Below are 26712 nucleotides of genomic sequence, written 5' to 3'. Positions count from 1 at the left end.
CCAACCATTAGAGTGTGAACCATAAATGCTTAAAATGACCTGATGCCAAAGAGCTGAACCCTCTCTAGGATACCTCCATAACCATTTCCCTAGAAGAGCGAGATTCCTCCAAGAAATATTCCCCAAACCCAAACCCCCTATTGTCTTCGGTTTGCACACAACATCCCACCTCACTAAATGATCCCTTTTGCCTTCCCCAACCCCTGACCATAAAAAATCCCTTCGCAACCTCTCGATTTTTGCAGCCACTGAAGCGGGAATTTTAAATAAGGAAAGGAAGTAACTTGGCAAATGGGTAAGACAAGATTGGATAAGAGTTATCCTCCCCCCGAAGGATAAGTAGGCCTTTTGCCACCTATCTAATCTACTTGAGATTCTCTCAAATCACTGGATCCCAAAAGCCACACGCCTTAGGGTTTCCGCCCAAAGGGAGACCCAGATAGAGAATAGGCCATCCCCAAACATCTATGTAATCAAACTAAATGTTGAAATAATTTTTGGACCTCTTACGGGAAATAAAACACAACAATGTTGTGCAAGTTCACAAGAATCACAATGAAAGCTACCAAAATTTCTATTTTCAAGCAAAGAAGGGAATAACTTCTTTCACAAAGGAAAAGGAAGATGGCCTAAACGTCCATGCCAAAGACATATTTTCCACTATTTGGGAAGAAGTAGAAACTAAACCTTGAGGCTTTACAATGCCATCCCTTTGGTGGTATCCAGGCAGTACAACCCCTCTTTCATTTCAACATGCCCAATCATCTTCCCAGTTGCCTAGTCCTGAAGGATGCAGCCAGTGAATGTAAATATAACAATACAATTCAGATCCTTAGTGAGTTTTTCAATGGACATGGAGAATTGATTTTAGGGTTAAAGAAGGATTTATTTTATTGGTGTTGGTCCTTGGCCTGCAATAGCAGAGAAAGATCCATCTGCCACTTTTATATTTTGTTTTCCCGAACAAGTAGAATATGTTGAGAAAAAATTTGAATAACTTGTCATATGTTCAAAAGCACCTGAATTAATGATCCAAGTGTTGGAATGATTTTCAAAAGAGCCATTTAAGGTATAGCTATTACCTGGGTGGGCCATGGAACAAGTATCTGTAACCTGAGTGGAGTTCAGACCCACATTATCCCACTGATTCAGTAATTTTCTCAGCCTTTCCAGTTCAACATTGCTAAAAAATGTTGTTTTTGAATTGTTCTCCATGATCTCCTCTTGATGATCTTGCCTAGGCTTGCTCATTGGCCTCCTCCTTTTCCACAACCTCTTTGCTGAGTTACGAATGCAGATATAGGAAAGATAGGACAGGGTAATGTTTCACAATGGCAATTTAGGCCAAAAAGGAATGAAGTTATGGGTATGAAAGATTACAAGAGAAAGGAAAATATTTGGCAATGAAGGCCACTGAAAACAGAAAGGGTTTTTGCGCAATGAAGGCCACAAAAAGACAGAATACAAGTCAATCACTGACTTATTCTGATACTATATTAAACTACCAATTTTCTTAAAATCTTAAGCTCGTAGGATTTAGGTTCATGATGTATATCATACTCTCCAACACTAAGTGTTCTACAGCCTCTTTTTCTAAATGTCCATTTTTAGTTTTGAGTTCTTCTAAGATAACATTCCATCTATCATCAATCAATTTTAACATATCTTCACTGGTAAATGAATCCATCTTAAATGTTTCTCCAGTCTCTAATTCTGAATCCAAGTCATTATCTATACTATTTTCTATTGAATCTTGTTTATAATAAGCAAATCATATACTAATACTTCCATCATTGTTCAAATTAAACTATTTTTTGGTACTAATATGGGGTATCCCATAGCTTTGGTAAAAAGAATTAAACTCTGATTTTTCAATAAGTACCAAGTTGCCACAGATAAAGCTTTGAGAACATAAGGAAAAAAATGAAAATAAAATATAAGTTCCAGAACATCTGGGTTAAAAGAATGCAATATTTCTTCAATCATCACTATAGGATACCCCCTCACATTTTGATAATATCATATTTTCCAATCAGTTTCATCAAATGTTTAATACGTAATATGGATTTAAAATGAAGGCGCCATCTTATTTTAGCAGGCTTTAACCTCATGAAACTACTATTTTATACAACAAAAGCTAGTATGATTTTAAATTCAAAGCAAGTAAATAACTTCTCATAGAATAAACTTGTTTTTCCGTGACAAAATCCATTAGAAGGCGATAAGAAATTTGAAGACATACCTCATCACTCTTTGTTGAACGACAAGGTGGCATTGGAACAGGAATCTTGGCAGCTGGGCGATTACCTGCAAGTAACAATAATCCCCGAATCCAGGAAAAGTGAAATGCATGTTCAACCTTGTAGAGAATATTGATTAGGATCAAATTTGTTATGTTAGTTTTATTAATATTATTTTTAAAAATTTAAAATAAAGTTGTAGGTGACTAGGAAAGTTTATCTCTCTGAAGTTTCAATTCCTATTTTCTAGGGATTTTGCTTAGCCTAGATTCTATCCGGTTGTTAGGTTTTTCTCTATAAATGTATCGGTTGTTCATTTAAATAAATTAAGATAGTTATTTCATTTATTTTCTAATCTCTATTTACATGGTATCAGAATTGTACCCCTAGTCTAAGAGTTTAATGGCTAAAACAATCATCATGGTTGGGACAAGCATATTGCAAGGAGGAGACAACACGTCTCTCCAAATCACAGCCCACAAGTTGAACAACAAAAATTACTTGCAATGGTCGTAGTGGGTCAAATTGGTTATTCGAGAGCGAGGAAAATTCAGACACTTGACTAGATCAACCAAAGGCGAATGATCCTACTTTTTAAGGATGGGATGTAGAAAATTGAATAGTAATTGTGTGGCTGATTAATTTTATGGAGACTAAAATTGGCCAAACATACCTTTTTTTGCGAACTGCAAAGGATGTTAGGGAAGCTATAAAAATGACTTACTCAAATTTGGGGAATTCTACACAAGTATTTGACATCAAATCAAAGCTATGGGATATAAAACAAGGTAGTCAATCTGTGACTCAATACTATAATGCATTGAAGAACTTATGGCAAGAGCTTGATTTATTTTATGAGGTTACTTGGTAAATTGTTGAATGAATATTTTCATATATCTCAAGGGTATTTATATAAGGTACACAAGGCTATTTTAGGATAGCCAACTATACAAAATAATAGACAATTATACAGAATAATGAACTGTTGTATAAAGCACAACTACGCAATCAATTATGGTTATATACACAGTTGTACACAATTATACACAACTATACATCACAATTGTATATGTTAACTCTCCCCCTCAAGTTGGTGCATAGATATTGTACATGTCCAACTTGGATAATAATGCATAGAATGGACCACTAGTAACAGCATGAGTCATCATATCCGCCAATTGATTTGCACTCTTGATGTAAGGAAACTTTATCATGATAGAATCTAGGTTATCCTTGATGTAGTTCCTGTCAAGTTCAATATGCTTAGTTCGATCATGTTGTACCATATTATTAGCAATCTCAATAGTTGTTGTATCATCACAAAAGAGCACCATAGGTTTCTTAGGACTAAACCCAAGCTAGCTTAAGGGAATTCTTAGCCAAGAAAGTTCCATAGTCGTATGATGGAACGCACAATATTTAATTTCTATACTAGATAACGAGACCACATTTTGTTTCTTACTCCTCCGATTACCAAATTCCCTCCTACAAATGACACATACCCTGAAGTAGACTTTCTATCCAATATGGGATCCAATAAAGTTAAGAGCTTATGTAGCCCTCAACATCTAGTTATCCATGTTTGGAGAACATAATGCCTTTGCCTAGAGAATGCTTTAGATAGGTCAGGATACGATTTACTTCATATGTCAATCACTTGAATTATGCATTAAAACACTAACTACATATGACAAGTCAAGTCTAATGTGGGTCAAATAGATTGATTTTCCCACTAGTCCTTGATATATTTCTTTGTTCATTGGAATCTGATCAGGGCAAATGAACAAGCTATGATTTATCTCAATTGGAGTATTTATAGGTTCGCAAGCAGAGTTACCAGTTTCAACCAAGACATCTAATGTATACTTCTGTAATGAGAGGAAGAGTCCTTGCTTGGACCGAGACATCTCAATGCCTAAGAGGTATTTTAGAGCACCCAAGTCCTTCATTTCAAATTCCTTGACCAAATAGCTCTGAAGCTTCTCTATTTTTGTAAAATCACTACCTATAACAATCATGTCATCAACATAAACAATAAGCAAAGTAATGTCATCACCATCTCTCTTATAAAACAAAGTTTGATATGTCATCACTTGCTTAAAACCATACTCCATCGACTAACTCAACCTATCAAACCATACCCTGGACGACTGCTTCAATCCATACAAAGCCTTTTTAGTTTGCATACCTTGCTTCTTTTTGGTGTAAACCCTAAAGGGGGATCATGTACACCTCCTCTAACAAATCACCATGGAGAAAGGCATTCTTTACATCAAACTATCTTAATGGCCAATTCAGATTGACCCTAAGAGAGAGTATGACTCTTAACTGTGTTCATCTTGGCCACATGGGCAAAAGTCTCTTGATAGTCAATTCTGTAAGTCTAGGTATATCCCTTAGCAACCAATCTAACTTTGTATCTACAATTGTCCCATCTAACTTCTACTTTACTAAAAACACTCACTTACATCCCACTATCTTCTTTTCCTAAGGGAGCTCAACCATCTCCCAAGTAGACTTCTTCTAAAGAGTCTTCATCTCTTCTACCATAACAAACTTCCACTTAGATAGGTGATGACTTGAAATAGACGCAGAGGATAACTGAAGAGCAAAAGCAAGGTGAGTCGTATATAGGTGATGATAAGAGACAAAATCAGAAATGGGATAGACAACATTAGAGGATGATTTTGAGAAACCTAACCTATCAAGTTCTTTACGATCATGAAGAGGATATCCCTTACCTTGTTCACCAACTTGTGGATTCAAGGTAGCATTTTCAGAAGTTAAAGGTGAAGGAACACGTACCTCAGTTTGTCTCAAAAGAGTCATCCGGTCGCATGGTAGTACCATCAAGAGGAGTATTAGAGCTTGAAGGGGGCATAACAATAGAATCTTTGTTCTTCCTTGTATGACTTTGTTGAAATAATTTGGCTGGTCTTCCATCCCTTCTTTCCTCAAATTCAAACTCAATTGTCATAGGGTTGGGAGTATCTAAAGACTCCCCCTTTCCCAAATCAATTGAATCCTTCTCGACCTGAAATCCATAACCTCTTCTCTTCTAACCATAACCTTTCCTCTTCCTTACTACTAATCTCTCTTTGAAGAGGAACCAAAGACACATTCCTAGAAAAATAAGACTCCCCTTCGTAGAATTGAACATCAATGGAGACATAGTATTTGCTTGTAGGAGGATGAAAGCATTTATAACCCTTTTTGGAATTAAAGTAACCAAGAAAGACACAGTTAAAAGCATGAGGACCAAGCTTATCCATTTAATGAGAGTGTAGATGAATATAACATACACAACCAAAAACTTTAGGACAAATATTCAAAGTAGAACGAATAAAGTGAAACTGTGATAACATTTGCAAAGGAGTTTGATAATCAATGGCACAAGCAGCCATTCGGTTGATGAGAAAGACAATACTCATGACAGGCTTAGCCTAAAAACGTTTTGGAACACACATGGTAAAGCTTCAAGCCTAAAGCTTAGGCCACCTAAATTTTTACGCTCTACTATGTCATTCTATTGTGGTGTGTATGTACACATTGTTTGATGGAGGATTCCATTTTCTTTGAATAAATCAACAAAAACTAATTCACAAACTCACAACCATTGTTAGAGTGAAAAACCCTAACCTGAGTATTAAATTGTGTGGCAGTCATTTTAAAAAATTGAGGATTGACATGTAAAACATCATTCTTAGACTAAAGCAAATATACCCACCTCACCCTAGTACAGTCATCAATAAAAGACACAAAGTATATATGACTCAAAGCAGAAGGAATAAAAAAAGGACCTTAAACATTTGTAAAAACATGAGTAAAAAGAACCGGGCTTTTATTGAGACTTATTTTAAACAGCGCACAATGATTTTTAGCATAAATGCATTGTTCACACCTTAAACTAGAAATTGAAATATTTCGAAACAACCAAGGATATAAACGTTCCAAATAAGAAAAAGATCAGTGACCTAATTAGCAATGCCACAAAAGAATCTTTTCTCTATCAAACGTTTCTCTAGCTACTTGAAAAATATGATCAAATTCAGATTGTAACTCTATTACCCCCTCTAAGTAGTAAAGACCTCCCGTCTCCTTACCAATGCCAATCGTCATCTTCATAAAACTGTCACGAAATACACAATGAGTAGAATGGAAGGTTACAAAACAGCTTAGATGTTTGGTAATCTTGCTAATAGAAAGAACACTATTAGAGAGACTTGGCGCAAGTAAGACAAAGGACATGGAGAGTGTGGGGGAAAGTGAGACATTCTTGGCTCCTGAAATCAGTATAGGAGTCTCATTAGCAACTTGAGCAGACTTAACAAGTGAGGGCATTAGAAAGTAAAGTAAGGAAGAATGCCTAGTCATACTTGAATCAATAACCCAAGTATTAGAGGCAATAGAAATAAAGGCTAAACCAAAATTACCTTCTTGAGAAGATAATCAAGAAACCTGAGAACCAAAAGCTAGAGAAGTAACATCAGTAAGAGCAACCTGAGTTGATTTCTTCTACTTCCTTTTAGCTTGTTTAAGCTTGTACCACTCTGGATAACCATGCTTCTTCCAACAAACATTTGTCGTATGTTTGATGCTATTGCAGTGAGTGCAGAAGCGAGAAGAACAGTCAATAGGAATAAAAGATGTTGGTCATGTGTTATTCTTATAGACAACCATTGCAAAAGTTTCAAGTAATCTTTTGTTCCCATGGTGACCTACCTCTGCGCTTCACAATTGACTAGTGAATAGGCTTCATCTAGACTTGGTAAAGGAGAGGTGCCAAAACACTATCATTAACTTGATCCAAACTATGATCAAGACCTACAAAAAATATATAAACCCGATCCTCAGCAATACGCTTCCTTCGTTTCTCAATATCAGCTATACACGTCATATAATTGGGTCTCCAATAATCAAGCTCCATGAATATCAAGTTTAACGCATTGTAGTATTCTACAAAAGGGCGACCATCTTGTGTGACCATTGTCATAGGCTTCACCACACCAAGGAAACCGGTTGGAAGCTGCATGGCAAGCCACCAAACTAGAAACCAAGTAAACCAACTAATGCAAGAGGTTTCCAAGCAATAGTAGATGATCATGCTGCCACCAAATCTGAGAGTACTACAAGGGAGAATTCACTCAACAGGGAACAAATTAAAGAGCAGCCAGACAACCTGTATAAGCTCCCAAATCAGTCCCAATCTTAATCACAGCCAATGGTCCATATTTCCTCATGCACTCTAGCCTAAACAAGTACATTTGTTACTGCTCTTCATGCTGGTCAAAATAAAAGGGAGACTTGGATCATTAATTTGGGAGCTTCAAATCACATGACCTGTAGTCCACAATCCTTTGTTTCTCATTCTCCATGCTCTCATAACTACAAGGTTAAGATAGTCGATGGGTTACTTTTCATTGTTGCTTGAAAAGGTTCAATAAAAATCTCAAAAAACTTAACATTTCATTCAATTCTCCATGTTCCAAAGTTGTCTTGCAAACTTTTCTCGATTAGCAAAAATGTGTTGCTACATTCTCTCCATCTTACTATGAATTCAGGAACCACTTTTGGGGGAGGACGATTGGCAATGGTAGAGAACATGAGGGTTATACTACTTTAAAGAGGAAGAACCCGAGAGTGAACAAAATCTAGTTTCTAGTTGTAAATCTATTTCTGTTTTTAGTGATCAAGAAATAATGTCATGGTTTCGTAGGTTAGGCCATCCTAACTTTATTTGTTTGAAAAAACTATTTCCATTGTTATTCAGAAATTAAAATCCATGTTTATTCCAATGTGAAGTATGTCAAACTTGCCGAACACAATTGTGCAATGTTTCTTGCTCAACCTTAAAAATCTTCAAAGCCATTTTTTGTAATTCATAGTGACATTTGAGGGCCTTCTAGAGTAACAAAGATCTCTAGTAAAAATGGTTTTTAACATTTACAGATGGACATACACAAGTATGTTGGGTTTATCTCTTAAAGGAAAATTTTGAAACTTGCCATATCTTTCAAAACTCTCATTCCATAGTCCAAAATCAGTTCCAAACACTAATTCAAGTTCTAAGAATAGATGATGGTTGAGAATATTTCCATTATATCTTGGGAGAGTAGCTAGCAAAACAAGGGATAATTCACTAGAGTTCATGTGTGGACACTCCACAATAGAATGGGGCTTTTGAAAGAAAAAATAGACATTTACTAGAGGTTGCAAGGGCTTTAATGTTCACTATGCATATTCCCAAGTGCCTATGGGAAGAGGTCGTCCTTACTACCTCTTACTTGATAAAGAGAATGCCATCTAGGATCCTAAACTACCAAACTCTAATTTCAACCCTCATTAAATCCTATCATCATTTCAAGTTTGTTAATTCTCTACACCTTTGAATCTTTAGTTGTCCAAAGTTTGTTCAGAATCATTCAGCTAACCAAAGTAAGCTTGAGCCTCGAGCCACTAAATGTGTCTTTCTTGGTTATTCACCTAATCAAAAGGGTTATAGATGCTATTGTACAATTACAAAAAAAAAAATTCTTAACGTCCAAAGATGTTACCTTCTCTGAGTCTCAACCCAATTTACTAGCCACTTCAAGGGGAGACATAACCAAGTGAAGATTGTTTTTAGGAATTATCATTGCTCGATCCTGCTTCAACCCCTCCTATTTCTTCTCCTTATACCAAGTGAAGATTGTTTTTGGGAATTATCATTGCTCAATCCTGCTTCAATCCCTTTTGTTTCTTCTCCTTATGTCATGGTCGAACCTACTATGTAATCACCAAATCAAGAAAACTTAGAAGCAAGGAGAGATTTTCAAAGGCAAAACCAACCAGGGCCTCATGTCTATTTAAGGAGATTCAAACCTCAAAGTGGACAACACCTCATGTCTCCTCATGGTCAAGAATTTGAACCAGAAGTGGCAAACTAGAATAATTCATGTAATCTCAATTCCATTCCCATCTCAATTTCATCTATTGAACATGATCTTACAGTGTTAAATTTGCCCATTGCCCTTTGTAAGGGAGTCACGTCATGTACACTTCATCCCATCTCTTAGGTCGTGTCTTATGAAAAAACTATCACCTTCCATTCATGCTTTTACTACTAATCTCTCTAATGTAGAAATCCTAAGGTCCATACAAAAGACTAGCTATTTTGGAGCAAAAGAAGGTTGCTCAAGAGGAAATGAGTACATTAGAAAAGAATGGCACTTAGGAGTTGATGAGTTTGCCCATAGGGAAGAGCATAGTGGGCTACAAGTTGGTATTCACTATAAAGTACAATTTACAGGACATAATTGAGTGATACAAGGTGAGGCTGGTGGCAAAGGGATTTACTCAAACTTATGGAGTAGATTATCATAAGACCTTTGCTCCTATTGCAAAACTCAATCCTTTAAGGGTTCTACTATCTCTTACAGCAAATCTAGAATGGCCACTACACCAGTTAGATGTCAAGAATGCTTTTTTAAATGGAGAATTGGATGAAGAGGTGTATATATTTGGATAGAATAAAGGAGGGACACCCGTGAATAAGGGCAGGTACCAAAGGCTAGTTGGTAAGCTTATCTACTTAGCACAAACTAGACCCGACTTAGCATTCATTTTAAGTGTGGCAATTCAGTATATGCATGCACCATGTGAGGAATATTTATAGGCAATGAATAGAATATTGAGGTACTCCAAGAAAGGGATTGTTTTTAGGGAAGAGAGTAGAGAAGAAGATTTAAGCTTTCACCGATCCTAATTGGGCTAACTTAGTAGAAGATAGGAGGCCTACCTCAAGATATTGCACATTTCTTTAGGGAAATTCAGTGATCTGGTGAAGTAAAAAAGCAAAGAGTAGTTGCTAAAAGCAGCGTTAAGGCCAAGTTAAGGTCTATGGCTAAGGATTTGTGAAATGATTTGGTTGAAGTTACTACTAAAGGAGTTGAGGATGCCCTCACACAATCCTATGAACCTCAATTGCAGCAACAAAACTACCATAAGTATAGCTTACAACCCAATCCATCACTATAGAACAAAGCACGTGGAAATTGATCGTCATTTTATCAAAGAGGAAATAGAAGAAGAGCTAATATGCATCACCATTCCTATGAAGCAACAGACTGCAGACATGTTGACAGAAGGCTTCCCAAGACAAAGCTTTGAGGATCTAACATACAAGTTGGGAATACTAGACATTTTTTCCCAACTTGAGGGGGAGTGGAGAGAATATTGATTAGGATCAAGTTTGTTATATTAGTTTTATTAATATTCTTTTTCTAAAATTTAAAATATAGTTGTTGTAGGTGATTAGGAAGCTTTTTCAGTTCCTATCTAGTTGTTAGGTTTTCCTATATAAATGTATTGGTTGGTCATTCAAATAAATTAAAGGAGGTATTTCATTTATTTTCTAGCCTCTATTTACAAACTTCATTTCTATCACTGTATTAAGATGTAAAGATGGCCGGTCATTACTCTAAAAAGTTGATAAGTATTTTGATACAAGAATACTATAGACCATCACTGCATGATTCTACTGAGAAGCTTTACTGAAACAAAGTGATATTAGAGAGAAAACCACATGTTCCAACACAATCACTGACCATCAACACCAACAGGCCAATGTGGAGCCTTAGTTGCAGCATCCAAACGTTGCAAAATTGATTGATCTGCCTTCATGACAGAAATTGAAAATCCTGCCAAAAACACAGAACTGAGAACATCTATTTATCTGACAAAAAAGAAAGCTCTTTCCAACAATAACAAACCTGCCATATCAAGAGAAGTCATAAATGATCCTGTATACACTCTATCAACAGCTAGTCCATGTTCCAGCTGCAATCTAGGGACTGCTTTTCCTGCTGCAATCATCAGTTCCATTGCAGGGGTGGCACCTAAGCTGCAATTAAAAGAACCAAAAATAAGTGGCCAAGTCTTTCCTCAGAAACAACAATACTTTTAGACTGATGATGACTTTGGAAAAACAGGTAAAAAGCAGGTAAAAAGCAGGTAAAAGGCTGGATGATGCATATGAAAGATGGAGAAGACAGTCAACAATATGTATAAATATTTTCGTGATAAGAAACAAGAACAGTTTCTACATATAGTGAAGAATTTATGAGGATGAGAAATCCTCTAAAAAAACATGTGATACAAAGAGAACGAGAAAAGAAAACAAAGGAGAAGACGGAAGATAAAATTAAGAGCATCCTATACAAAGCCCCTGACCAAAACATATCCTGAAACTCTCAAGAGAGTAGATAGTCCCAAAGAAAGCAGAATGGGACTAGCTCCTCTGGTGAGCATCCCACCATGTTGGAATGCGTGCCATTCTCCACAACCGATGGTCATATCTCCAAGGTCCCTTCCTATCCCAAGTCACCCAAGAAACAACCTTCTTGATTTGAGAAATATGATAATCAGCCCTCTATGTCTAAATAGCCCAACAATACCCATTCAACTTTGATCACCTACGGAACATGTGTGAAAGCTTCCTTCCAGGTGACTGTCTGACTGCCTCTCTGGGGAAACAAATTGATCTACAGTCGAGCAAGATCACAAGACAAAACTCCTTAGTGGCAAGCATCCAAAAAAAAAAAAAAACCTCTAATTGGTTGTCCATAGATTTATTTTGTCCTCAAAAATTCTAGCATTCCTGTTGGCAGATCAAATCAAATCAGATTTGATTTGATTAGGAGGTTTGAATTAGTCAATGTTATTTATTTTAGATTTGGTTGTTATTTCCGGTTGTTAGGATTTGGTTTTAAATTGCTTTTAATTTCAAATAAAGTCATATTGTGGTCTATATCAATTTCCAGTGATCCCAAGAGTGTGTTTAGGGATTTGTTGTTAGTCCTTGATCGTCCATGGTCTATTTAAATGTATTACCTTCAATTGAATAAAATAACGCAACATTAGTATTCAAACTGTATTCATGGTATCAGAACCTAAGGGCTACATCGACATGGCTAAAACTGCCATGACAGGATCTTCAAAAGGAGAAATCGTCAAGTTTGCAAATTCCAGCTGCCAGACTTGAATCGATCATTTCGTAGCGACGTTTCACGAAGGATAGACAGGTTCACTCCAAATTACAACTCATAAATTTGACGACAAGAATTACTTGCAATGGGCCCAATCTGTCAAGTTTGTCATTTGTGGCAAAGGAAAGCTAGGATACATTACCGAAGAAATTAAAGCTCCTGCACCAACCGGCCCAATGTACAAAACACGGTTGGCTAAAAACTCCATCATACTCGCTTGGCTCATTAACTCGATGGAGCCAAAAAATAGCCGTCAATATTTGTTCCTTAAAACGATTTATCAAAAAAAAAAAAAATTTGTTCCTTAAATGGAAAAGGAAGTCAAGGACACGGCTCGAAGAATGTACTCCGATCTCGGGAACACTTCACAAGTCTTTGAACTTCAATTGAAATTGAAAGAGATGAAACAAGAATTTCAATCTGTCACCCAGTATTTCTCTAATTTGCAAGACCTGTGGCAGGAGCTCAATTTATTTCTCAAAGACGATTCTACATGTGCCGAGTGCAATGTAAAACAGCAACGGAATCTCGAAAAGGAGTGTGTTTACGATTTCCTTGTCAAACTTAATAGAAACCTCGACGAAGTCAGGGATCAGGTGTCGAGCAGAATCCCATTCCCAAACACTGAAAAAGCCTTCATTGAGGTTTGACAAGAAGAATGTCAGCAGAGAGTAATGTTGCCAAATGACGGACCACCAAGTCAAACAACTCCAAATGGATCAACACTTCTTTCCAAAAATATTCCACCAACCGGGCAAGCCAAAAACAAACCAAAGACTCCATGCAAAGGAGAAAGAATGTGGTACGATCACTATAATCGCCACAGCCATACTAGAGAAATATGCTAGAAAATTCACAATAAACCATCCAATCGAGCACCTCGAAGACAAGTAGAAGGAAGAGCCAATCAAACTAAATCAAGCAGTGACAAGGATGGAAATGCAAAAAAAAAAAAAATTGGGACTTCAATCCAATTTAGTAAAGAACAAGTGGAACATCTATATCGCCTTCTCAATCAACCCTCATCCACCTCATCTCTATTCTCAAGCAGGTTCAAATCTAGGGTCATGCTCAGTTGCTCAATCCGATAACCATCACTCAGCCTTGAAATCTTCAATTTATTCTAAGGAACCTTGGATCATTGATTCAAGCACTTCCAATCATATGACAGGTGGTTATGATCTCTTTCATTCTTATGTTCCTTGTTCTAGTAACACCACTGTTAAAATTGCAGACGGGTCCTCGTCTTCTGTTGCAAGAGTAGGAACAATTAAAATCTCTAAGGATCTTAACCTTAAAATTGTGCTTCATGTTCCCTCATAAAAATGCAATTTGACATCTATTAGCAAAATTACTCATGACAATTATTGTGTTGCTAAATTATGTCTTCATCATGTCAATTTCAGGAGCGATCATCGAGGAGGACAATTGGCAGTGCTAGGGTTCATGATGAACCTTATTTCTTTGATGATGAAAATCAAGAGAGTCAACAAGGTCTTGTGTCTGCTGTTGCATCTGTTTCGATTTCTAGTACTAAGGAAATAATATTGTGGCACCATAGACTTGGCCACCCTAATTTTTCATCTTTGAAACGTTTGTTACCTTCATTATTTGATAATAAAGCTTCGATTTCTTTTCAATGTGAGATATGTCAGCTTGCTAAACATATCCAAGTGTCATTTCATCCAAGACCATATACACCATCTACACCATTCTCATTGATACACAATGACATCTGGGGACTGTCCAAAGTCACAACCTCAAATGGTAAAAAATGGTTCATTACATTCACCAATGATCATACACGAATTACATGGGTTTATCTTCTCTAAGAAAAATCAAAGACATGCCAAGTGTTCAAAATTTTCAGAAATATGATTCAAACCCAATTTTTCCTGGAATTTTTTTTTCAATAGTCCTTTCGTAAAAAGATCAGCTAGTTGCTTATCAAAGGAAATATAGGCCATGCAAACGAGGCCATTCTCAAGTTTCTCTTTGATGAAATGTCTATCTACCTCCACATGCTTGGTTCTGTCATATTGAATTGGATTGTGAGTTATGTCAAAAGATGCTTTATTATCACAATAAGTATCATAGGATGGTTGTTAACTAGCTTCAACTCTTGCATTAAGGATTTGAGCCAGATTAGTTCACATTTTCCCAAAGCTAGAGACCAAAATTCTGTTTCAGTACTTGACCTTACCACAATCGATTGTTTCTTACTTCTCCATGTTACCAAGTTGCCTCCAAGGAATGTACAGTAGTCAGATGTAGACCTATGGTCCCTAATTGAACCTGCTCAATCTGCATCAGTGTAGGCCTCAATATCTAGCATGTCATTTTTTGAGAATAGAAGTCCCCTTCCTAGAGTCCCTTTCAGATACTTCAAAATTCTAAATATTGCATTCATATGATCTTCATTAGGGTTATGCATGAATTGACTGACAACTCCTACTACAAAGGCTATATTGGGCCTTGTCTGAGACAAATAGATTAATTTGCCAACCAGTTTTTGATAGTTCTCCTTATTTACAGCCTTGTTCTCAATATTCATTCCCAATTTATGATTTGCATCGATTGGAGTGTCAATCAGTTTGCATCCCAACATTCTTGTAATCCTTCAGCAAATCTAATGTATATTTTCTTTGTGATAGAAATAAAGCTATAGTATTTTTTTTTTTTTTTATCATAAACAAAAGATGTATTAATTAAAGTGAATAAAAACATGAGAAGGATGAGAACTTTTTCCCATGAAATACAAACCTGATCAAAAGACCCAAAGAAACCTCCGCTTTACAAGGAGGACTATACAAAAGAAACAAAAAAAAAGCCCTATACAAGTATAACATCTCCTTACGCTCATCTAGGGACCTCACCAAGTAGGCCTAAACCTAGGGTGTACATACCAAAAGCCAATTAAGCTAAATTACTCTCAATGGAAATGGTTTAAAAATGCCAGTATAGTGGGCCCAAAAAGAAACATGGAAATGAAGTAAGTCCCACATCATCTCAAGCGTCTTCCAAGTATCCCCAAAAATCTTAGCCTTCCTCCCTCTCCACACAACCCACAACAAAGTGAGACAAGCAATCTTCCAACAAGTTTTGCCTCTAGTAGAGTTCCCAAAACACTTAAAGGAGATAACCATCATATCACAAATACTATATGGCTGAACCCACACCATCCCAGCTTGTGGGAATATCTTGTGTCATAACCCTAAAGTAATCGGACAATGTAGGAAAAGATGATCAACCGTCTCTCCACTCCTCCTACAAAGGGTGCACCAATCAGGGCTAAGGGCTTTGAATGGCCTTCTCAACTGTAGTATGTCATTGGTATTTACTTCTTATAGCCATAGTATGATTGACATGAAAAATCACTAAGACATGAGCTATTCCCCTATAAATGGGAGACAAAAAAAAAAGAAAAAAGAAAAGAAAAGAAAAGAAAATGTTCCATATTTTTCTTACCTAGATGGAAAGAATGCTAAAATAAGATTCATGAAGACAACCTATAATTGTTGACATGAAGCTTCAAGTTGAAATCAATTCTCATTGTACTGATGACAAGATTTTTTTTAGGGTAGAATAAAAGAGTCAATAAACCATATGTTGATTTGTAATTCCCTTTTGAGTCTCATTGCTCATCCACCATTTTCTTCTAGTCAAGGGAAACAACAAGAAATTTATTCTACTCAATTGGTAAGCATATACTTCGAGTATTCAAGTCATTCACATTAGGGTGCGCTTATTTTCCTTTATATTGTTGGAGTAATCCTAACTTGATTAGAAAGCATAAAAGAAAATCCATGAATATACCCATTGATGAGGAGCACCACTCTGTTTCCTCGAGTGATCGGAACATAGTTAGTTTCCTACAAATATAAAAAGAAATGAGAAAAACAATAGAATATCAAATCAGGTGTAAAGTTAAATATAAAAGATATTATATGTTTTTTGTAACAATACAAGAGATATAACATAAAAGAAAATAAAAGAAATTAAGTTTAATCCTATTAAAGGGATAAAGAAATAGACTAGCTAAAAAGCATTCATATAAGAGCAGCAAAAAGCAAAGCAAACTACTCATAGAATGGAATTATTTTCTTGTTAAATTGCAATACTTTAACCCACAAAATTAGCTGCCTAGTAACTTCATATTCAAGAAGAGATGACACATGGAGCTTGCAAGGAAGAGAATAATAGTTTCATAATATGTGAGACTCATGATATTGCCATGACTTTGTAAGAGTTAATCAAGATCAGATTACCTACAAGGTACTACGAAAGCAAAAATAGAGCATGACCATTGTCATTCATTCCCAAAAAATTCTAGTTACATGTGCTTGGTCTTATTGAGACTACATTGAGGGGGTCTTATTTAGCTCGGTCTTTTTCCTTGTGAAGGATTCTCATCCTTCCTAACACCCTTATTTTTGTTTCATTAATAATATTTCTCAGTTTCTAATAGCAAAAGTTCATTAATAAATATTTCTTAGTTTTTCATCATTTTAAAATTTTATAAAATAAAATAAAAAGGTATTAATCCTAAGGCTATCTCGGTGATACTTGATTCATCTAATAATACCAAGTTGGATGTCCAAAGAGAAAGTTTCATGTCAATGAGCTGTCATTCCAGTGAATAATTTAAAGCATAAATGCAATTTTTAGTCATCTCCATAAGAAACTTCTTTTATATTATTTAAAGCAAAACAGATTAAAGAATAAGAAAAACAAGGAACATCAAATTAAGGTGTCAAATGAAATTGAAGAATTTCTGAATTCTTTTTATTAATTTTTTAGGTACACACCATACACATATATATACACAAATGACCGAATAAAAAGATATCAATCTGGCTTGATTCTCTCCTAAAATTAGGAAACTGAATCTCTCCTAAAATTAGGAAACTGAATCATCCTAAATGATCTCTCCTTTTTTATTCCTAAAACAACTTTCCTAAATTAAGAACCCTAACTTTGAATGCCAAATTTCAACACTCCCCCTCAAGCTGGAGAATATATATCATATAATCCCAGCTTGCAAGTTAAGTCTTCGAAGTTAGGCCTAAGTAAAGCTTTGGTGAGGATGTCTGCGGTTTGGTGCTTGGAAGGAACATAGTTCAATTTAACCGTCTCACTAGTCACCTTCTCTGTGATGAAGTGTCTGTCAATCTCAACATGCTTGGTCCTATCATGATGCACGGGGTTCTTTGCTATGCTTATAGCTGCCTGATTATCACACATCATCAGAATTGGAGATGAACTCGTTTGTCCCAATTCACTAAGAACCCTTTTTATCCAAATCCCTTCACAGATTCCCTGTGCAAGAGCTCTGTACTCAGCTTCTGCACTACTTCTGGCTACAACTGTTTGCTTCTTACTCCTCCAGGTAACAAGATTTCCCCAGACAAAAGAACAATATCCTGAAGTGGACCGCCTGTCAATGATGTTTCCTGCCCAATCCGCATCTGAGTATACTTCAATGTCATGGTTCTCTGTCTTTCTGAAGAATAAACCTTTCCCTGGTGTCATTTTTAAATATCTAAGAATCCTGTAGACTGCTTCCATGTGTTCCACAGTGGGGCTGTGCATGAATTGACTTACAGCACTCACTGCAAAGCCAATATCTGGCCTAGTGTGTGAGAGATAAATCAAGCGCCCGACAAGCCGCTGATATCTCCCCCTGTCTACCGGTGTACTTTCTTTCTCGATACCAAGTTTCTTCTGACTATCCATAGGAGTATCAATTGGTTTGCATCCCAGCATACCGGTCTCCTTAAGAAGATCGAGTATATATTTTCTTTGAGAGACTACAATTCCCTTCCTTGATCTAGCCACTTCCATACCAAGGAAATATTTCAAATTTCCAAGGTCTTTAACTTCAAACTCTTCTGACAAATACTTCTTCAACTTCTGTAATTCCTCCATATCATTCCCAGATAGAATAATATCATCGACATAGACTATCAATATGGCCATTTTCCCGGCATGAGACTTCTTGACAAATAGAGTATGATCAGCCTGACCTTGTTTGTAACCCAGCTTTAGGATTGCTTTTGTGAATCTATCAAACCAGGCTCGGGGAGATTGTTTAAGGCCGTACAAGGATTTTTGGAGTTTGCAAACCTGATTCTTTGCCATACTTTCTTCCAAACCAGGTGGTATTTCCATGTAGACTTCCTCTTCTAGGTCACCATTTAGAAACGCATTTTTTATGTCCAGTTGTTGCAAGCACCAATCTTGATTGACAGCCAATGAGAGAAGAATCCTGATAGTGTTCAGTTTTGCAACAGGAGCAAAAGTTTCCTGATAGTCTATCCCATAGGATTGTGTAAACCCTCTAGCTACCAAACGAGCCTTGAATCTCTCGACTGATCCATCTGCTTTGTATTTTATGGTGAAAATCCACTTGCACCCCACGGGCCTCTTCCCAACCGGCAAATCTGTGATAGTCCACGTCCCATTCTTCTCAAGTGCATCAATCTCATCTTGTACTGCCTTCTTCCATTCTGAAATTTTGAGTGCCTCTTGTATTGTGTTGGGAACCTGAGTATCATCAAGAGAAGTAGCAAATGCTCTGTAAGATGGTGATAGCCCTTCATACGTAACATAATTCCCAATTGGATGATCTGTACATCTCCTAACACCCTTCCTCAATGCAATCGGCAGAGTAGAATCATCAATGCTGGGAATTAACACCTCTCCAACCCTATCCTCACCTATGTTCTCTTCAGGAAGACTTGAATTGGAGTCAATATATTGGCCACATGTTGACTGTGATCCGTGCTCTAATTCCTGTCTTTTCCTCCTCCTGATGTAAACTTGTAAGTTCTCATTAGCAAGTTGTGGGGCTATAGGTTGAATAGGCATGGGAGACTGGATGGTCACGGGAGAAGGAACATCTGTGTGCTGGGCTGGCTGGACTAATGAAGGCATGGGTGTGGACAACTCAGTGGGCGCAAATTGGGAAGGATTTGGTGACTCTGAGTGAAAAGAAGGTACACCCTCAAGAAGAGACTCCCAAACTTGATGTTCATTCATGCTCTCCCCCTGAACATGAGATTTGGGATAGAAGAAGACATGTTCAAAGAAAGAGACGTCCATGGTGGTGTAAAATCTTTTGTTGGTTGGAGAATAGCATTTATACCCTTTTTGGGTTAGAGAATACCCTAGGAAAATGCACTTATTGGCTCGAGGAGCAAATTTGCTACGATTTTGAGGATACACATGAACGAATGTCGTGCAACCAAATACTTTGAGTGGTAAATTAGAAGAGGCTGCACGGGTGTGAGGAAATTGTTTTAAGAAAAGTTGACGTGGGGATTGAAAGGTAAGCACCCTGGATGGCATACGGTTAATCAAATAGGTAGCTGTGAGAATAGCTTCCCCCCAGAAATAGTTTGGAACATTAGAGGAAAACATAAGGCATCGGGCAACTTCCAAGAGATGTCTATTCTTGCGTTCAGCCACCCCATTTTGTTGTGGGGTGTCAACGCAAGAACTTATATGGATAATGCCGTGATTTTGAAGATAAGTACTGAGACTACTAGTAAAGTATTCCTTTGCATTATTTGACTTGAGGACTTGAATTTTGGAATTGAATTGATTTTGAACCATAAGATTGAAGGTTTGAAAAATGTGCCCGACCTCTGACTTTTCTTTCATAAGGAAAACCCATGTTACCCGTGTATGATCATCAACGAATGTCACAAACCATCGAGTGCCAGAAATATTTTTTATCCGAGAGGGACCCCACACATCACTATGTACTAGAGAGAAAACAGTCAAAGGTTTGTATGGGATTTGAGGATATACTATTCGAGTATGCTTTGCAAACTGACAAATTTCACAGTGATAAGATGCTGGATTTTTATTGATAAATAATTTGGGAAACAATTTTGCAAGGTAAACAAAGCTAGGATGACCAAGGCGATAGTGTAACATTATAATCTCACTATCTTTATTGACCTTAGAATTTGACACAGAATTGAAAGACTCTAACATACTATGAGACTGTACGCAACTTGCTTAAGAGACTTGGTTTGAGAATTGGCCACATGAGAGGAGGTAGAGCCCGGAACACAGTTCAGCACTGCCAATCATCTTCCCCGATTTCTAGTCCTGAAAAACACACGAGTTTGGATAGAATTTAGTAACACATTGGAGATCACGGGCCAATTTGCTAATAGACAAAAGATTACAATCCAAGTTTGGAACATGGAGGACAGAGTCAAGATATAAGTCTTTAGTAAGTTTTATAGAACCTGTCCCGGCAATTTTTGACTTTGAACCATCAGCAATATGGACGGATGAATGACCATTACTTGGCTTGTAATTTTGAAGAATGGCAGCATCTCCTGTCATGTGATCAGAAGCACCTGTGTCCACTATCCACGGCTTCATTCCTCCTTGATTAGCAGTGAGGGCTATCCCGGTAGTACTGCCACTGCCAACTTGGCTTAATAGTTTCTGTAGCATCTCCATCTGCTCTTTGTTGAATGGACTCGGCTCGGGAACAGATGTGCTCTCAGAGTTGGTAGCCACATGTGCTCTACCATCTCTGTCAGACCGTGGCTTTGGTTTCCAATCAGCCGGTTTGCCATGAAGCTTCCAGCAAGCCTCCTTATAATGGCCTGGTTTCTTACAATAATCACACCAAGGCCTATCCCGTTTCTGACGATCTCCACCACTACTATTAAATGACCGAGCAGCAAGGGCAGAGGCATCCAATGTTGGGGCAGGTTGCTCTTTGGATCCCATCATCACTTTCTTTCTACTTTCTTCACGCCTAACCTCTGAAAAAGACTCCCTGAGACTTGGAAGGGGTTTAATGCCCATGATTCGGCCTCTAACATCATCCAATTCCCTGTTTAGTCCTAGGAAAAACTTGAACAGTCTCTTTTGTTCCACAATTTTCCTGTATGTTGCTGCATCATCCGAACATTTCCATGAGTGAGTCTCGAATAAGTCAAGTTGCTGCCAATACCTTGTGATTGTGTTGTAATACTGAGTAACTGATTGCTCTCCTTGACGGAAGTCATGTAAGGCTGATTCAACCTGAAAAAGTTCTGAAGTATTTTCAGAACTTGAGTAAGTTTCTTTGGCTGCATCCCAGATGTCCTTTGCAGTCTTAAACAACAAAAAATTTTCACCTATGTCATTGTTCATGGAATTGATAAGCCATGACATGATCATGCTATTTTCAATCTTCCACTTCCTGAAACCCGGTTCTGTAGTTTCTGGCATAGCTGCTTCTCCAGTGAGGTACTCATCCTTTCCTTTACCGCAAATGAACAGCAACATAGATTGTGACCACTGTAAATAGTTATGGCCATTTAATTTGTGTCCTGTGACGAGAATAGGAAAGGAATCACTGCCACCAAGGTTTGGAATTTCAGATCTGCCCCCTGATTCTGGTGACGTGACGCTGGATACGTGTGATGATGCCATTCTGTATTTTGTCATGGACCGGAAAGGTAGAAGAACACTTCCCAAGGCACGTGCAGGGATTGAAGTTGAGAAAAAATAGCCGGAGGACGTCGAAAAAGCTGATCGCAGGGCCCACGGAGGCAAAAGAACCCCAAAAGAGGCACGTGCAGGGCTCGGATGGCAGAAACAGGTAAGAAGGGTGGCTGGTCGGCGTCAGGCGATCCTGGAGGAGGAAGCGCGTCGCCGGAAAGTGGCTCACGCGCCCTCACGCGTCGGCCGGAAAAACGCGCGTGGATGGTTTTCTGGCTCCGGTGCTTTGGGAAAAATTGGAGATTTCCTCCAGGCGGTCCTTGCGGTGTAGAAAAAACCGTCGCCGGAAAAGTTGCCAATAGTGAATGTTTTCTGACGATGATTCGATCGACCAGAAAGCGTTTTCTCCCTTGGCTCTGAGAACAGGGACTGATGACCGAAATGAGAGATGGCCAGAGAGAGATGGTCGGATTGAGAGATGGCCAGAGAGATTTGGCCGGAATGAATGATGGCCTGAATAAGAGATGGCCAGAAGGGATTAGGGTTTCAGAAAACTGGCTCTGATACCATGAAGAATTTTTGAATTCCTTTTTATTAATTTTTTAGGTACACACCATACACATATATATACACAAATGACCGAATAAGAAGATATCAATCTGGCTTGATTCTCTCCTAAAATTAGGAAACTGAATCTCTCCTAAAATTAGGAAACTGAATCATCCTAAATGATCTCTCCTTTTTTATTCCTAAAACAACTTTCCTAAATTAAGAACCCTAACTTTGAATGCCAAATTTCAACAGAAATAATATCAAAAACGTTGATGAATCAGTTAAGAATCCTCATAGGATATGGAAGCCAAAGGCTTTTTGGTTCCTTGATTTTAGGACAGATATTTTAGGAAAGTTAGTTTTTTCTTTTAATAGTTATATATAGACACCTATAAAACTATACAGATTCATTATTCGAAATATAATCAATCATACATTCAACTTCATGGTATCAAAGCTTTTGTCTCTTTCATTCTTTAGTTATTTCACAGTTTCAACTATTGGAACAAAGAACCATTTTCATCTCTTTTTTCATACCATTCTATGCGGTTACAAATTTAGCCTTTACTCAACACACCATGTTTCAAATATCTGAGGCAAACAACCAAGTTGTTGCTTCTCAACAGGTTACAGTCGAGTATTAGAATCTTCAAGCATCTTATCAATTGAATAGAAAGAATTATCTCCTTTGGTTAGAACTTGTTTCAACTTTCTTGAAAGGTAAAGGAAAGCTAAATCATCTAATTGGACCAAAGCCTATTCGTGATGATTCCAAATTTGATGTTTGGGATGAACAAAATTTGATGATTATCCTAGCTCTAAAGTTCTATGCAACCTGAGATCAGTGGCACTTGTAAACTCCTAACCACAGCAAAGGAAATCTAGGAAGCAATGCGACAAACGTACTCCAAGGTCAAAGATGCTGCCTAAATCAATGAAATCAAGACAAAAATCACAACCACCAAACAAGGAATCATGTTTGTCATAGAGTATTATAATACAATGAAGGCGCTATGAGTTGGACCATTACCAAAAATTTAAAATGAAGTATAGTGAAGATGCTACTATGTTACAGAATCATGCAAAAAAAAAAAAAAAAAAAGAGAATCTTTGAGTTCCTGGCTAGTCTCAATAACAAAGACTAAAGAAGGACATCAGACAATAATGTTTGATAATCAATCCATCAAAGGCTCAACACTTGTTACAGCCAAACCGAACAATGGAGTCCTAGTTATGAATTAAGGGTTGCAGAATAACAACAGCAAACTTTCTACAATCCGTGAAAATAGAAGCTAGCAAATCAACTATTAATAAAGATGGTTTAGGGTAGAACTACAATAAAAAGCCAAGGCACACCAAGGAGAACTATTGGAAGCTTCATGGAAAACTTCAGTCAGTAAGCGAAAACAATGACAATCAAGGAGCACAAACTGGAAAGCGAGGAAGACAAGCATGTGTTGATCATTCTGAAGAAGTTTTCCAAGAGAATGCAACCAACAATACTGAAATTGGAGAGTTCAACAAAAAGAAAATTGAGTAACTTAGAAATCTCCTCTAATCACTAGAAAACCCAAATGGTTTGTGCTCTTTACACTCAAGTAATTATTTTCATTCTCATGCTCTTACCATCACAAAAGACTGTTTCTCAAACTCCAAGATCAATGAGTCAGGCATTACTGAACATATTGTAGAAGAGAGCTGGAAAGAATGCAAGGTAAAAATTCTTTTCCTTAATCTTTTGCCTGTACAAAGACTCATATATATACAAAAAATCCTAGCACCTAAATGGAAAACTTTCCTAACTTAATTACAAAAAATCCCTTTGATCACAAGATTACCTAATTCTCTCTACAAAATCACGACTTTCCTAATTTAATTCTTCCACACATATGACAAATTATGCACATTTTTTCTCTACATACAGTTCATATCCTGGAAATAAAAATATTAACATAGTTTATGGTACTTTAGCAATAGTAATTGGTCACCATCTTTATCCTTGAAGTCAATATTCATGTGCCAAAACTATTTGTTAATCTTTTATTAATCTATCAAATGAACAAAGATTTAAATTGCAAGGTAACATTTTTCCTTTCTCATTCTGATAATAAGAGGGAATACTTTGAGGCTTGGCTCATGTGATAAAAGGGTTGGGAAGGGTTTGTGGAAGGTTCCAAGTTCAAGGCCCATGATGACAAAAAAATTTACCTGTCAAAAAACAATAATGAGAGGGGATACTTGAATCCAATTTTAGCACCATTTTTCCAAGAAACATGCATCATTTCATCAATGTTCTTGTAATGATTCTTCACAAAAACAAAAAATAAAAATAAAAATAAAAATAAAATAAAATAATAAAAAAAGGGTTTGCAAAGAGAAAAAATAGGCATCTTCAGAAGTTATAACAACCCTAATATTTCAAAAAATGTGCTTGAGTTCTACTAGGGGGAAGTAGTTTTAAAGGTTGAGCACCTAACCAAAATGCTTTTACAGTCTCAAATCATCAATCTCCAAAGATTGATTTCTCATAGTTTTTCCTTGATGTTAATGGTTTTTGCTAACTCCCTTCTCAAGTGTTTGGTTGTTTCCCCTATGTTCATATCCATTCTTAAAAGAAGAACAAATTATAGGATATTCTGAAACAAAAAAAGGGTTACAAACGCAACAACCATCTTCCAAAAAGTTCTTCACAACCATGGGTGTCATTTTGTGGAAAACCGATCATTCTATCCCAAGACTTACCTTCAGAGGGGAGCCTTTAGTGGAAAATAAACCATCTTTTTTCTTATCTTGAACAATCTATGTCTCCCTTGATTCCACCTACTGCATCTCTGAAATTACAGATGAAAGGTGAGAGACATGGGCCTGTTTGGGAACATTTTCAAAAACATTTACCAAAAAATAATTTTGGATGATAGTTTTCAAAAGTAGTTCTTTGATGTTTCCTAAATCAAAAGGTTGTTTAAGAACTTGGAATGTTCTCAACCTGTTTTCTATGTTTTCAAATATTACTTAAAAATAATAAAAATCTACAATGATTTATTTTCAATCATTTCCCATATTTCTAGAATTATTTTTTGAAACAACCCCTAGAAAATAAATGAAAACAACTGAAAAAAAAAATTAAAATCACTATTTTCAGAACAAGTTTTCAAAACATTGTTTCCTATCAAAAAATTACCAAACATTTTTTCAAGTCTGGAAAACAGCTTTCCCATTTTCATAATAGAAAACTGTTTCTAAACACAAATCTCAAACAGGCTTGTGGAGGCCCTAGTGTCGCCACATTGCAGGTCTATCAAAGAAGGTAACAACCATGACCAGAACAAAATAAAAATAGGTTGGAAAATGTTGATGATTCTCATGATGAACCTGATTTTGAGGATACCTAAGGGCTATTGCTACTAAAAAAGGAACACAAAAGCACACTCAACAACCTATTTCCATTGTCTCAACCGATAAATTGATATCTTCACACAAAGCATTCTTTTGTCACCTAAATCTCATCGAAATTTCGTAAACAATCCAAGAAACATGAAGAATCTAAATAATTGGAAGGAATAAAGAGAATAAATTTTTCCTTAATTTCAATTTGCACAAACCCACATTCTTAGCACCAAAAATAGGAACCTTCCTAACCTAATCACATCAGATACCCTTGATTATGGGATTGTCCTAATTCTCTCCTTAATTACAAAATTATACCATGGTTCAAAGTCGCGATCGCAATCATCGACTTAGAGGGCCCTGAGGCATATCGGTCTTGGTGTCTTGGCTCGGTATCAAACAATACACAAAATAAGATAAATAAATAATCATTGAGTCATGTTTGTCCCAGGTATCAAACTGAGGATCTCCTCTCTTTGGTCCAATTCCTAAGAAATGACTTAATTTCCTTTTTTTCGTTCAGAAAGGTACAAACAAGTCGTGACCATTTTAAATAATTGTTCCCATTAAATTTGTAGGCGCTTGAATATTCTATAATTCTCCCATGGTGTGACTGGTTATAACTTCCTCAGACTGAGTGGTTATAGTGGGAGTTTCTAATACGTCATTAACATTTTTTTTTTTTTTTGTGGTTCAAATATAAAAACTCCAAAGGTTTTTGAAAGTTAAAGAACATGTTGAAGACAACACGTAGAGCTCAGAATTGTGTTAAAGCCCTAGCTAGTGGCAATCTAGGATAACGACAATCAAGGTAGTTGCATCAGAGGTCCTAAGCTCTCAATCTCCTATTGTACCAATGGCGCAAGGACAAAGGTGGTTGTTGGTCTCCTGTTGCTTTGGTGATGAGTTCACGATCTGTGTTTGCAGCTTAGTGTGAGGCTAAGACAAGAGTGACTATACAAACCGTGTTTGCAGCAATGGCGCAATTCAAATGAGTAGGAAACCCTTAAAGGTCAATAATGAAGGTTGACAATGATCTTCGAACTTGA

The 26712-nt window shown here is 36.9% G+C and overlaps 1 protein-coding gene across 3 annotated transcripts in view; it reads right to left on the bottom strand.

The window, feature by feature from the left end:
* Window positions 1–26712, bottom strand: part of LOC100245056 (putative 3,4-dihydroxy-2-butanone kinase) — an 83768-nt gene that overhangs the window by 24963 nt on the left and 32093 nt on the right. For all 3 annotated transcript variants that reach the window (XM_059733937.1, XM_010665604.3, XM_059733938.1), the window contains 4 exons: window positions 16082–16137; window positions 10991–11121; window positions 10826–10918; window positions 2243–2307 (listed from right to left, as the gene is read on the bottom strand). In XM_059733937.1, the coding sequence (XP_059589920.1) occupies window positions 2243–2307; window positions 10826–10918; window positions 10991–11121; window positions 16082–16137 (345 nt within the window). The remainder of the gene's footprint in view (window positions 1–2242; window positions 2308–10825; window positions 10919–10990; window positions 11122–16081; window positions 16138–26712) is intronic.

The sequence above is a fragment of the Vitis vinifera genome, chromosome 17 (assembly GCF_030704535.1).
Source record: "Vitis vinifera cultivar Pinot Noir 40024 chromosome 17, ASM3070453v1".
In the NCBI taxonomy this organism is placed as follows: Eukaryota; Viridiplantae; Streptophyta; class Magnoliopsida; order Vitales; family Vitaceae; genus Vitis; species Vitis vinifera.
Note: the sequence above shows the minus strand (reverse complement) of the source record. Positions and strands in the feature narration are given on the sequence as shown.